This window comes from Mytilus californianus, unplaced genomic scaffold (assembly GCF_021869535.1).
Source record: "Mytilus californianus isolate M0D057914Y unplaced genomic scaffold, xbMytCali1.0.p SCAF_9, whole genome shotgun sequence".
Lineage (NCBI taxonomy): Eukaryota > Metazoa > Mollusca > Bivalvia > Mytilida > Mytilidae > Mytilus > Mytilus californianus.
In genome coordinates, this window is record NW_026262745.1 from 7682027 (window position 1) to 7696918 (window position 14892).

The window sequence follows — 14892 nt, forward strand, 5'->3', positions numbered from 1 at the left end:
AATGTAAAGACAACTTGAAGGCATTGTTGAAGGCCGTACGGTTGCTTATAATTGCTTACATCCACTTCATTTGAACTTTGGTGGATAGTTGTCTCATTGGCAATCATACCACATCTCCATATTTTTATATATGAAAATAAGTAGATGTGGTATATTTGACAAATGTTCATTGCAAAAATGACAAGTTAAAGACGTGAACAATGACAGGTCACAGTATGACCTTCACTAATGAGCATAACCCATACCGTATAGTAAATCATAAAGGCCCCAGTATGACGAAATGTAAAGCAATTCAAAAGAGAAAACCAACGGACTGATTTATACTACAATAATGAACGAAAAACAAAAATGGCAGCCATCAGTCAACGATAACCACTAGAGTACATATTTCTGGCTAAAGACAGACCAATAAAAAACGTAGCAGAGTTCAACATGTTTGGGACAGTGGTGTCACACTACAACATAAGAACAATCTGTAAAAATCAGGTGGAAAGGGATTGATTCATTAGATCGGTACTTAGCACAAAAACTAATAAAAATGTCAACTGACAGAAAGTACTAACTAAAGAGTAAACACAGTTATTGCAAGCGATTCAGAGCACAATAATAACTTATAGATAAACCATGTTCTCCTAAACTAAAATGACAATTCAGTACACCTCCAACGGATTTAATGTAAAGACGTGATAAGCAGTCTGAGAACAGCACGAATCTTGGTTTGAAGGGGTATTCATAATACCTTATCTTAAAATAAGGTCTTTATATTTATATATTTATACATATATATACATGTAGCTTGTGAAAACAGCAGTTTCCAAAAGCTATCAAGTCATGGGTTCTTTGTAAATTGCTTACCACCCCTATGGAGCTGATATTTCTTCGCAATCAATCGAAATAATTAAAAAACAAAAAAGTATTATCAAATGTCCATTGTTTTGTCTTAATGTTACCCAACTTAACCTTATGGTGTTTGTTATATAATATCTTTTAAACAGTCAAGATACCGATTCAGGCGTGCTGTTAAGACGGTACTGATACTTTTAAGAGTCATAAGAACAAATGAGAACACGTCAAGAAATGAAGTTTTGTCATGGGCTCATCATGATGAATTAACAACAAAGAGAATATATGGACTCCATGGTCTCAGCTTTGATCCTGGCGACTATGCATGCAGAAAAGAGGTAAGATTGGCAAAATAGATTTTTGATGGAAATATGCAGATTTAAAGATAATTGTTCTTTTTAATTAACATTAAAAAAAATCAATTAAAAGATTTTTGTTCTCACTTGGTCCATTTGTCCATGTGATTTATTGCTTGTCTTCCATCGTCCTCTGTCGTTTTTCGTTTACTTTTAAAATAATTAACATGACCGATATCGACCAACAATTGACATCGTCTTGGATTTATTTTCCTTCAGTTATGACTTTTACACAATATTAGAGTTTTTACCTTTTACTAGAAAGTTGATAGACAATCTACTAAAATGGTGAAGTCTAAAATCATCAAATACATGTAGATTGCAACAACGGATTATTGAATTTTACATTTATGTGAATATAAATTTTTTTACCATGCAGTTTTTGATTATGGATTAAATTTACATATAACATTGAAAACGTGCATTAATGTACAGATATACGAATTTTTAAGTCTCAATATTGTCCATCAAGGCAACTTGACGATATACAATAAGTCACAGAGAGTTATTGCCCTAGAATGGCTATTTTCCACCATCATTTAAATGTTTGATTCCCCTTGACATGAGTGATGTTTACGGTGTTTTCTATCTGTTCTGTTTAATGACAATCATTATGAACTTATAGAGTCTTTAAATGAATAATTGACGGAGAGAAACTATCAACAGCTAATAACAAGCAAATCGAGATCTACAAATTATTTCATAGGTCGTTTATATTGTGATGACTGATAAGAGGAGGTTTTAGGTTCTCTTTATACTAGGTGAGCGATTCAGGAACATTCGAGTCTGCAGTTAGAATAGTTAACAAAACAAATCTAATTTGCAGAGTGATCTTTGAAAACATTTTATGTCATATAATCCATAATGGAGGAAATAAAGCTAACATATATAAAACATCAAACATAGTTATACAGTGAATATTGTATTGTATCAAGTGAATATGCAACGATACACAATATATTACAAATAAAACTACACAGAACATTAGTAAATACTAATTATGGATCAATGCAAGGTTTTGTCAACTTTTCAGTTCATGAATTGAATTTTAAAAGTTAAATTCGTCGTTGCTTAGTTTTTTATTTAGTGTATTTCGTTCTTGTTTCTTATTTGCACTTTGCTAGAGAGATGGCGTCAGGGGGTATCATTCTTATAAGAACAGATTTTTTTTGCCTTGAAATACTTGACACATGCGTAGTAGGTTAAATCAAAGGCCTATCAATAGTACCTGTTTTTCAGGAGTTCTTGTCACAAAACATTACGATTTTTTTTGCACATATCTGTAACAGTTTTTTTTTCTTTTGGTTTGTCCTTTTTTCACTACCATTATTTAAGAATTTATGTTTACAACGTCCTCCGTTGTTAATATTTATCCATATTGACTTTACAGGATTTGAATAGAAGGTGCGTGTCGATGTTCGAGCATGCAAAATAAAACATTGATATCACTTTCTGAATCGCCCACTAAAAATACTCCATAGCAAATAATCAGCATTACCTAGAACTAAAAAGAAAGGTAATTTTTCTAGTTTATTGCCTGCATGTAGCCATTACTTATAAAGCGAAAGGAAGAATTCATTTAATTCTAATAAAACTAAAATGTGAATTGGATTTTGTCATTAATAATTCTATTCTTTTTCACACAGAGAAAGTTATGAAATATTATATCTTAATAAAACAGGAACGGCTTAGTAATGAAGCAATAACTATACTCAGTATGAACCCGGAGGAAAGAACAGAAGAACAATGCAAGCTCGCTTTATTGGCTTTAAACCATACTGTAAAAGCCTTTGGAGAATTTCCTAAAGCAATGCAGAAATCTCTGGTACGAGTTGGCTGGTATGAGAAGTAGGTTTAGTTCCCAGTAAATTAAACAATTTTGAAATTTAGGTTATTGACTAAAGTATCAATTTCAAATATCTTGATTAATTTCCCGATGCTTTTGTGTGGAGAGAACATTTTATTTTACAAAATATAATCATTTTTAAATTATTGTATTTAGGGGAAAATAAGGAAGTAACGAAATTATTTGATACTTACAAGTATCATTTATTTCATTCAAGTTTACAAAGGTCTAACGTTTTGTTGCAAAGATCATTTTCCAATTAAAATAGTTAAAGATTAAATATATCTTGTGTACTTTCATCAATGTATTACTAATTACATATAATGTTGTATTAGAATTAAATACATAACACATAACTAATCAAAAGCAGATATAAATAAAAGAGTATAAATAATTGACATTAACTTAAAGGTATATTGAATTTGCAAAAAAAAAAAACCAACCCACATAAACCAATGACCATATATCCTATGGACGATATTATAACAATATTTTCAACATCGTGATGTCGACGATATCGTGTAAACATCGATTGTAAATTCAGTTCAAATGTCTTGCAAAACGCTTTAATCCATTGCAAAATTGACAATATCGTGTCAACATCAAGTTTAAACTGTATACTGATTCAACGCCCTTGTGTTAACATCGTTTAGATCGTCGATATCTTGAAAGATTCTAATATATGTAAATTCAAAGAAGAGGATCATCATTAACAACGTTTATTTCAAATAAAGTGTATAAACCATACATATTATTTGGAGGCTACAATATGAAGGCAAAATTATTTAGTAACTTGGAAATATGCAAATAAAGAAATTATAATGAGCTACCGACTTATGACTTTCTGTATTAAAAGCATTTTTAATGATGCACAATCATATAGTCGACAATGTAAACAATACACGAGATTTCCTACAATGTTGACAATGTAAACACGATATGTGATTAAATATTGTAAACACCCCGATGTCGACAATGTTGACATATGTGCGCGATAATAAAATGTAATCGATGCTGATCCAATATCGTTAATTCATTATAGTCATCGCAATGTCGACAATAACATTTTGATATTGTGCACTGGACATGATTGTGGGGTATATCAATAGCGCTCTATGTGGAAATCTCACCAACAATCATTATTGGAAGAGTTAGTGATGTATTGTAAACTTCGGAAAGCGGCTGGATACGATGAAATACCGGCGGAAGTGCTCAAAAATGAAATCGCAATTGAACTGTTATATGTTATCTGTAACGGCTGCTTTGAACTGGGTAAAGTACCCGAGCAATGAACCCAAGGGATAGTTAACCCAATACTCAAACCAGGAACACAAGACAACCGACTACCATCAAATTACCGGGGAATTACGCTTGTGTCCGTACCCAGTAAGATATATTGTAGTGTACTGAATAATCGCCTGAACGCTTTTTTTGAGGAAAACAATACCCTTGTGAGGAGTAGAATGGATTCCGCAGCAAACGTAGTTGTGAAGAGCATATTTGGAGTTTATTTAGCGTTATTTCAAACAGGAAAATTTCAAAACATTCAACTTTTGTTAGTTTTATTGATATGCGGAAAGCTTTTGACTCTGTACCAAGAAATTTATTGTGGTATAAACTTCAAAAAGTTGGAATAAGTTGTAAATTTCTGTCTGCTCTACAGTCCTTATATGAAAATGTTAGATGTACAGTTCGTTTCAATGACAGACATACACTATGGTTTAATGAGGACTGCGGAGTTACATGTAAGCAAGGCTGTTTATCGTCTCCCACATTATTTGCCGCCTACATCAACGACCTTGCTGAACGTATCAATAATCTACATTGTGGTGTTCTCATCGATGATACTATTCTGAGTATACTTGTATATGCAGATGACATTGCATTGATTGCTCCGGACGAGGAAAGTCTCCAGAAGATGTTAGATACTGTTTCGGAGTGGTGCCGTGAATGGAAAATTGATATAAATCCAACCAAAAGTAATGTTATGCATTTCAGGAATAAACCTGTCAGTCGATCGGACTTCCCTTTTAAATGTTCTGACTTGGATATTGAGTACACTTCTTCATACAAATACTTGGGTATATGGTGCGACGAGCATTTGACTATGGACAAAGCAGTTAAGGAACTTTCGAAGTCAGCAAGCAGGGCACTAGGCGCGCTTTATGGAAAGTTTATTAGTGCTGGTAGAATGTCACACAGTGTGTACACAAAATTATATTCCACTATGGTAGAACCCGTTTTATTCTACGGAGCAGGCATTTGGGGAACTAAAACATTTTCAATGATTAATTCGATTCAGAATAAAGCATCTAAGTTATTCCTGTCAGCCGGTAAATATACATCAGATACCGCCGTCAGAGGTGACATTGGATGGTCCTCGTGTTTTACCAAACAACGTATTGCTTGTATTCGTCTGATGTGTCGAATTACTATATCTGATGATGTCCGTATTACCCGTAAGATATCAGCATGGATTGCAAATAGGCGTAAGGGATGGTACTACCAAGTTAGCAAAATGATACAAAAGATTAACGCTACGGACATAGTCAACGATAATAGCATTACGACAAAAACTGCGATGAGAACAATTTATGAGCGCGTAGATAATGTAGACAATGACGAATTTGTTAGCGAACTGTTTAATGACAAAAATAATTCAAACGGCAATAAACTACGTACTTATAGACTATACAAAGAAAAAGTAGAAACAGAAAAATATTTGAAACTACAGTTGCCGAGATCGGTCCGACGAGTTGTTGCCCTGTTCCGAAGTGGATCGCTCCCGTTGGCCATCGAGACAGGCCGATACGCACGACCGCAAATACCAGTTAATGAAAGAAGTTGTAAATTCTGTCCGAATGACGTCATAGAAAACGAAAAACATTTTCTAATGAACTGCACTATGTATGATGACTTAAGATATAATTTATTTTCTCGAGCCAAAAACTTTATAGAAAACTTTGATACTCTAGATATTGACAGTCAATTTATCAGTCTTATGAAATGTAAAGACATGCAATCCTCATTATCATACGCACTTTTCAATTTTTATCAGAGAAGAAAGAAATTTATTTGAATGTTAACATATATTTTTTCATAGTTATATTTTTAAAGTCTCTTTATTATGGTTACTATTGTTACTTTTTAGTACATATCTTTTATTTAGATCCATGTATTTAATATTAATCACATTTAAATTAATTTTGTTGCCCTAGAAATATATTGTTTTTTTATTTGTTTTTTAAAGTAGTTTATTCGTCTTTTGGCAAAATTGTTTTTCCTTTTAACCATTGCTAATGTTTTTAATTTGTAATCCTTTTATCAATATCATCTATCTAATATTAATTGAAAATTTTACTAGTAAATATTTTAAAAGAAGTTTACTTAATGTGATAAACCAGTAATTATTTTTGAATTTTATAAGGATATATATTTTTTATATAAATGTATAGTTGTCTGATAAGTTTTAAAGTGTCTCATAAGTCTATTCAAAGGCTGGATATTTGATCTCTGTTTTTATTATTAATTGTTGTATACATATATATTGTCTGATCAAATATGTGACACTATAATAAAATAATTATTTATTTATTTTATTTTATTTTTATTATTGTCATAATTCTGTCGATGCAGACACTATCAAATAACAGTATTTGGTATAACCAAGTGACTGGAGCAAACTCTCATCTCTGAAAGATACATATGTATGTCCTGTTTCAAAGTATTCGTGCATTACGGAGATAATGGATCCAGCCGGCCAATCGTGACTTTGTATTCATACATCATGAAATGACACTACTTGATAAATGCAGATGTATTTGTATTTACAGATATGAAGACAAGAGAGTCATTATTCGACAGGGCCATGTTGCAGATAATTTTTACTTCATTTTATCAGGAAACGGTACACGTATACGAGAGAAGTATTAATATATTAGCCCTTTTCACAAAATCATTTCCGAAATCCTCAAAATTTGAAACGAATAATTCACAATCGCAACATGCAGCCTAGGTTCGTTGCAATTGATAATATAAATGCGAAAATAACAGCCTTTTTTTTTAGTCTGGTTTGAAAAAGATGTAGTAAATAAACTTAATGCAGGAAAGATAATTATAACAACCTAATTGTATATGTAAAACGGAAAGGGCCAATTTCTCCTAATCAATTTCAGTTACAGGGTCAAAATCGATAGAAGTTTTGTGGATTAAATAATCAACTATGAGGTCATACATGTAAGAGAAAATAGATATTTGTTCCTTAGCAACGTTAAGGGAACTAGTTGTTTTACGTAAAAAGTATAAACCGAGGATCCGAAAATTGACCTCTATTTTGTCTTTTTTTTTATTACATTTAACATACACATTTGGTTAAAAAGTCTGAACACTGTGTGTTTGTTTTTCATAAAAAAACGTTTTACACGACCAAGTATTTGATTGGTGTCATTTTATTAGTCTTTCTCAGTTTCATCGAAATGTAGATGTAATAGTCCAACTGAGTTGTATAAATCTCCAAAAATAAACGATTAAAGTTGCAATGCTCATATATCGTAGTTTATTTACGTTTTCTCATTGTAATACGAAGTCTGACAATATATTTCAAAATCTTTATAATATATTTGTCACTGGACGTTTAACAAACATCGGTATTTCAATCAATCAATCAAAATCTATCGAACACAGAGGGAGAGAGCTATAGTATGACTGCAATGACCATCCCAAATCATTGATAATACCTTCATGTGATTTAATCAAAGCACTGTAAGCGCTGTAGGCAGTTAACCAAAAACCAAGGCAAACGTAATTATGAAAACTGTGGCAGTGTTGCTTCAATTTTTTTTAAGATTTGAAAGAACAAACATTAAACATTCGTATATTGTACATTTATGTTCATTAAATAAATTGATTTTTAAGGCAAATTAATTAATATTTCATCAAGGTTGTCAAAAGCAACTCATATATCAATGTAAATGACCCCCATCTTCACCCCCAAGTGTATGATGTTACTCCATACCAAGTTTGGAATAAAATGACAGGTGATTATAAAACAGTTGGTCAAACATTCTCGGGCTTCACACATCTTGAAAGATTTATATGCTTTCTTTAAAATGAGCCATAAATGAAAATTATTATAGGAAATATTTAAAGTAAATTCAATTAACCTAGACTCATTTTTTGCATCAATAAAATTTTATGATAAACAAGAAATAATTGTAACAGGATGCCGTGACGAAGTCTCCTAAACAAAGCCCCTATAATTCGTCATTCCCATGGTCTCCTGACATTGGGCAAAGTCCAGTTCATATTGGTTTGGTCTAGTAAAGTGATATGCATATGTGACACATAAGAGATTGACACTGTATGTCATTCAAATCTTCTTGAAATTGATGAACAGGAATAAATATGGTTTAGGTGTGGGTATCTCGACCGTTTACAAGTTCTCAAACAGGAGGGGGTGGGGTGACCTCAGGGACTCCCCTATATTTCATTTGATTTGTTATATTGTCCCATGCATGAATACATATGGTTTAGGGGTGGGGATCTCGACCATTTGCAAGTTTTCAAACAGGAGGGGTTGGGGTGATCCCAGGGACTCCCCTATATTTCATTTGATTTGTTATATTGTCCCATACATGAATATAACGGTTTAGGGGTGGGAATCTTGACGGTTTACAAGTTCTCAAACAAGAGGGGGTGTGGTGTCCCAATGGACTCCCCCTATATTTCATTTGATTTGTTTTATTGTCCCATACATGAATATATAAGGTTTAGGGGTGGGAATCTCGACCATTTCCAAGTTCTCAAACAGGAGGGGGTGGGGTGACCCAAGGAACTCCCCATATATTTCATTTGATTTGTTATATTGTCCCATACATGAATATAACGGTTTAGGGGTGGGAATCTTGACGGTTTACAAGTTCTCAAACAAGAGGAGGTGTGGTGTCCCTATGGACTCCCCCTATATTTCATTTGATTTGTTTTATTGTCCCATACATGAATATATAAGGTTTAGGGGTGGGGATCTCGACCATTTCCAAGTTCTCAAACAGGAGGGGGTTGGGTGACCCAAGGAACTCCCCATATATTTCATTTGATTTGTTATATTGTCCCATACATGAATATAACGGTGTAGGGGTGGGAATCTTGACGGTTTACAAGTTCTCAAACAAGAGGAGGTGTGGTGTCCCTATGGACTCCTCCTATATTTCATTTGATTTGTTTTATTGTCCCATACATGAATATATAAGGTTTAGGGGTGGGGATCTCGACCATTTCCAAGTTCTCAAACAGGAGGGGGTTGGGTGACCCAAGGAACTCCCCATATATTTCATTTGATTTGTTATATTGTCCCATACAGGAATATATATGGTTTAGGGGTGGGGATCTTGACTGTTTACAAGTTCTCAAACAGGAGGGGGTGGGGTGTCCCTAAGGACTCCACCTATATTTCTTTTGATTTGTTTGTTTGTCCCATACATGAATGTATATGGTTTAGGGGTGGGGATCTCAACCATTTCCAAGTTCTCAAACAGGAGGGGTTGGGGTGACCCCAGGGACTCCCCATATATTTCATTTGATTTGTTATATTGTCCCAGACATGAATATATATGGTTTAGGGGTGGGGATCTCGACCGTTTACAAGTTCTCAAATAGAAGGGGTTGAGGTGACCCTAGGGACTCCCCTTATATTTTGGATGATTTTTTTATTGTCCTGTTTTCATTACTGAAGACTGCATGTGTCTATCACTTACTGTTTTCGAGAAATAGTCATTTGAAAATTTAAAAAATAAAATCCCATAGGGTTCTATAGTAAACCCCTCCCTTCTTCAGGCCCCTCCAAATACCCCTAAACAGACCCCAATGCACAAACAAAAGATTAATGGCTCCGCTAGACATGTTAGTCTAATATTTTATGAAACCCTAAGTAAATCTGACAAACGGTCAAAGTTGTCTTCTTAGACGGTTTGAGTGGATTCGGTCCGACTTGTCTCGGGGACGAGTTGTCCACATTACTTAAAACATCACATCAACGTCGATTTCCGCATCTGTTTCATGACCTCGTTTCATTCATAAAATAATAACAACCTTATTTGGCAAGATAAGTTAAAAATTACCGCCCACTTATATAACTTTATTTCCTCTATCATAGAGATTTGTTGTACACGAACAATATTCCTGCGCATTTTGCCTTTTGGGAAATATAAACTACTTGTAATTACCGATTTTCGGCGATGAAATATTTCATACAATTGTTCTTTGACATCGTAGCCAAAAGCACAGGGGATAATAAACTACGTACGGATTTCTATTGAGCACTACTTCCTATGTGCAACTTCAAAAGTTTTGGGTAGTTCGACGATCATTTAAGGTTTTTCTGGTCATATTTTTTGTATTCCAGAAATATAAGTATTAAAAAAATGTCCAATTAGTTATAAATAACATAATAGCCAGCTAGATAATAACAATGGCAAGTATTTCAGCATTTATTTGGTAGAACACAAATCTAGGGTGCTCGCATAAGGCAGCTTAACTGCCTAAAAATTAACTGAGGTGAAATCCATTATATTTTAATGCTATCGTATTGATATGTGGACAGATTACTTGACATGTTGCTGCCATGATCAGTACATTCACTTGAGTAATGTACCTGTTGCACATGCATTTTCGCTTGCTAATTCGGTTTTAATATTTGACCCATGTCTATACTTATTCTCGATAAACCAGATACATAATTTAAATAATAAATTAAATATTAGAGTTAATCAACACAAAAAATGTCATTAAAATGAAATACTGAGTATGAAATTTATTCTATTTAATGTTTTTATATTTTATGTATATTTATTAAATTAATATGTTTTTGTTTTCAATGAACAATTAATAATTACTAGTATATCAAAAGTAACCGAATAATGAATTTAACCCAATGAAAGTATGTACTTATAAATCGTGATCTTTTATAACAGCTATTGTTACTTTGATGGAAACAGATGATGAAACAGAAGATGAAGTAGTAAGAACTAAGGCTGTGCTGAAGAAAGGGAACAGTTTTGGGGTATTATATCAGCTTATAGTGGCATACAAGCAGTTGTTTACCCCATTCTTGATTAACATAAGTGATGCTTGTGTAATTATAGGAACAAACTAAAATGTCCGTCATGGATAAGAATGTATTTGTTCAGATTTTATAGGCTGATGCTATTTGATCCGTTTCTTAATCGTTTTACTATAGGACTACCGTATATCTCAATTAGTATATGCCATTCTATGGTAATTACTGAACGATATTATAACATTGTAAATTAGTTTCTTTCAGTAATAAAACCTAAATTAGGACTATTTCTATAGAACGAGAAGGTTATTATCCCCTTTAATTAGATCACCAACATTTGAGGAAATAATTAGACAATTACGTATTCCTTTACAGATTTAATCAGTCCAAATCATGACCTTTACAAACTAACGTAACATGTATATAGAATCCGAAAAAAAACTAGTTTTGCTTTTTAAACTAATTGATACAAATAACCTATATGTTTCTTAGCTTATAGTTTTCTTGTCACGTGATAGCGTATAGGAGGTCGAGTAAGTAAGTAAGTAAGTAAATGTTATTTAGAGTCGGGCATGATATGTACAATTCAACAAGGTAAACATGAGCTCTGTAGAGCTCCTAACCGACTTGATATTTAAAAACAAATAACAAATTATTAGCACATTTGACAAACTACACATACAAATAAAAACACATGCATAATATAATTAGTAAGCAAACATGCAAAAATCAAATGTTTTTATGCACATGCATAATATAATAGCTATGCAAACATGCATAAAATCAAATTAGTATTCCAACTACGACTGGGACAGTCAAAAGAGAGGCGAACGATACCAAAGGGACATTCAAACTCATATGTCGAAAATAAACCGACAATGCCATGGCTAAAAACGAAAAAGACAAACAGACAAACAACAGTACTGTACACAAAACACAACATAGAAAACTAAAGACTGAACAACACGAACCCCACTAGCAACACGAACTCCATCAAAGTCTTTGCTTTTGTTCTTCCTGCGCCAAACATATTGCTTCAGTGTAAGAAGAAAGACTGGTTGAATCGTTGTCAGACAAACTGTTACATGTATTTTGCCAGCCATTGCCTTGATTTCTGAAACATTTAAACTCGGGTTGCCATGTCAGTATAGAACAAAGCAGATGTTATATCTCACAAATTTGCATGTTCTTGCATTGTATTAAGTTGAAACATTACATAAAATATCAATATATCAGCTGACTGACTCATTTATATCAATTAAATACCGGTTAATTGGTTACATTTTTTCAAATGGATAGGTTAGGGGAGGGTTGTCGCCTTCAAATTAGTTTAACCCCGCCACATTCTATATGTGCCTGTCCAAAGTCAGGAGCCTGTTATTCAGTGGTTGTCGTTTATTGTTGTTTCTCATATTTGTTATCGTTCATTGTTATGTATAGTTTGCTTTTGTGTTGTGCCGTTGCACCATTGTTCCAGGTTAGGGGGCGGGTTGGCGCCAACAAACTAGTTTAACCCCGCCACATTCTGTATGTGCCTGTCCCAAGTCAGGCGCCTGTAATTCCGTGGTTGTCTTTTGATGATGTATATCATATTTGTTTTTCGTTCATTATTTTGTACATAAATCAGGCCGTTAGTTTTCTCGTTTAAATTGTTTTATATATTTCATGTCGGGGCCTTTTATTGCTACAAATGCGGTATGGATTTTACCCATTGTTGAAGGCCGTACGGTGACCTATAGTTAGTAATTTCTGTGTCTTTTGGTCTCTTGTGGAGAGTTGTCTCATTGGCAATCATACCATATCTTCCTATTTTTATTTGTATGCATAAACTAATATATGAAATTTTCATTATTTTTTTTTAAAAGGAATTGGCTTTGATGCATGGTTCCAGAAGAACTGCAACGGTGACGTGTAAAAGTGAAGTTGAACTGTTGGCAGTATGGCGGGAAGATTTTGTTGATATTTTTATGCCCCATACATATGAAAAGGAACCAGAGCATATAAAGTTTTTGAGAACTGTAACTTCGCTCAGTGGTTGGCCTATTCACAAGCTACCTTACCACGATCCGAAAATATGCTGTTTTACCTACTTTAGGTTGGTTTATAGTAAACTGATTTTAACAGGTTTTTTATGTTGTGCTGTTACATCACAGTCCCAGGTTGAGAGGTGGGGGCGTTGAGTGCGCACATATGTGTCTGTCTCAAGGCAATCACATGTAATTCAGTAGTTGTCGTTAGTTGATACTATTTGTTTGTTGTTTGTTATTTTGTCAAAAATCAGTCCGTTAGTTTTTCTATTTGAATTGTTCCCCATTTTGTCATGTCGGGGCCTTTTATAGCTGACTATACGGTATTGATTTGCGCAATGTTGAAGGCCGAATTGTGACCTATAGTTGCTTAAATCCACGTCATTTGTTTGATAATTGTCTTATTGGCATTCATACCACATCCCCTTATTCTATATTTTAAATGGTAAGACAGGCAATCACATCGAACAAATAACTCATATGTCACACATGTCAGGTGGGTGGAGGAGAAAGAAATCCATTAATTTTAGTTGTTTAAGTCTAATCTCAAACAATTCCTTTCTTTATGCAGTCTTCAGTATTACTTGTATTACTTGTGTTACTTGTATTACTTGTATCTTTTTAAATATGCAAAACATAGTCTTTATCTACCTTTTAGTTGTCTGAATTTTAAAACATTGTGTTAACCAGCTTACTTACATCAAATAATCAACACCTATAATAGCGAAAATTCAAATGTTGGATTATAAAAAAGAACATTTGAATTAAAACAACAACTGTACTACAAATACTCTATGTAAAATCCAAAATCAGTTACAGAAATTATAGAAATTTGAAGAAACAACTGAAAAAAGTCATACTTCTGATTTAAAACATGCACTTTTCATGTGCAAACGGTGAACACAGTCACCTTAACGTCGCGCAGAATCTCCCACTTTTGTAAATGTCGTTGCCATCTGTATTCCTGTACGAATCTTAAAATTACAAGACTTAAAATCTCGAACCCTACATGCACAAGATAAGTACACTTCTACTTACATGATTTTTGAGTCGAGACTAAGTTTTCAGATCAAAAATCTTTTTGAAGTGATGTTGTTCTAAAAATATTGAATTATGAGAGCACGACATTTCCGCCCAATTGAACGCATCACAGAATTAAGCATGTCCCCAGTGTCACTGGTACAGTTACATGTAGGCGGGCAATCATAATACTTATTTTCTTTATTTATTATATTACTATAAATTTTCTGTTTTCCCATTTGTAAAAAGCTTAGGAAATCCCCTTTGATAAAACATTATTTTCACCGCGGCAAAAATCACGAGAGGTTAATATAAGATTTGGAAAAGCGTCCGTGTACCTGAATATAGATATTCCAAGGCAACATCAATGACGTAGGTTTATGACGTCATTTAAATTCCCGTTTTTTTTTTTTATCTTTTTCTTCTTGATTTCGGTGTATTTTTTCACTTCTTCATGTTTTCGTTGTATTATTTTTAGTAAACTTTATTGGATGTTTCAACTTATGAAAATTAGCAACTGCAAAAGCAGATGATATATTTAGTATAAAAAAAGGGGAGCAGTTTTAAAAGTATCATGAGCAAATACTAGAAAATTGGAGAAGGGTAAAAAGTCATATGGCATCGGTGAATATCATTACTCTGGGGTTGATAAATCATTTTATCATATGCTTAGAGTAAATAACTTATAATTTTTACAGTATGATACATTGTAATAGCATTAAATTTATGTGAATTCCATATTTTCCG

At 33.3% G+C, this 14892-nt stretch overlaps 1 protein-coding gene across 1 annotated transcript in view; it reads left to right on the forward strand.

The window, feature by feature from the left end:
- The first annotated feature begins 200 nt into the window (after positions 1-200).
- Positions 201-14892, forward strand: part of LOC127715766 (cyclic nucleotide-binding domain-containing protein 2-like) — a 31366-nt gene continuing 16674 nt past the window's right edge. Inside the window, exons 1-6 of the mRNA XM_052221913.1 lie at positions 201-251; positions 996-1181; positions 2881-3047; positions 6879-6952; positions 11013-11101; positions 12964-13193. Of these exons, the coding sequence (XP_052077873.1) occupies positions 201-251; positions 996-1181; positions 2881-3047; positions 6879-6952; positions 11013-11101; positions 12964-13193 (797 nt within the window). The remainder of the gene's footprint in view (positions 252-995; positions 1182-2880; positions 3048-6878; positions 6953-11012; positions 11102-12963; positions 13194-14892) is intronic.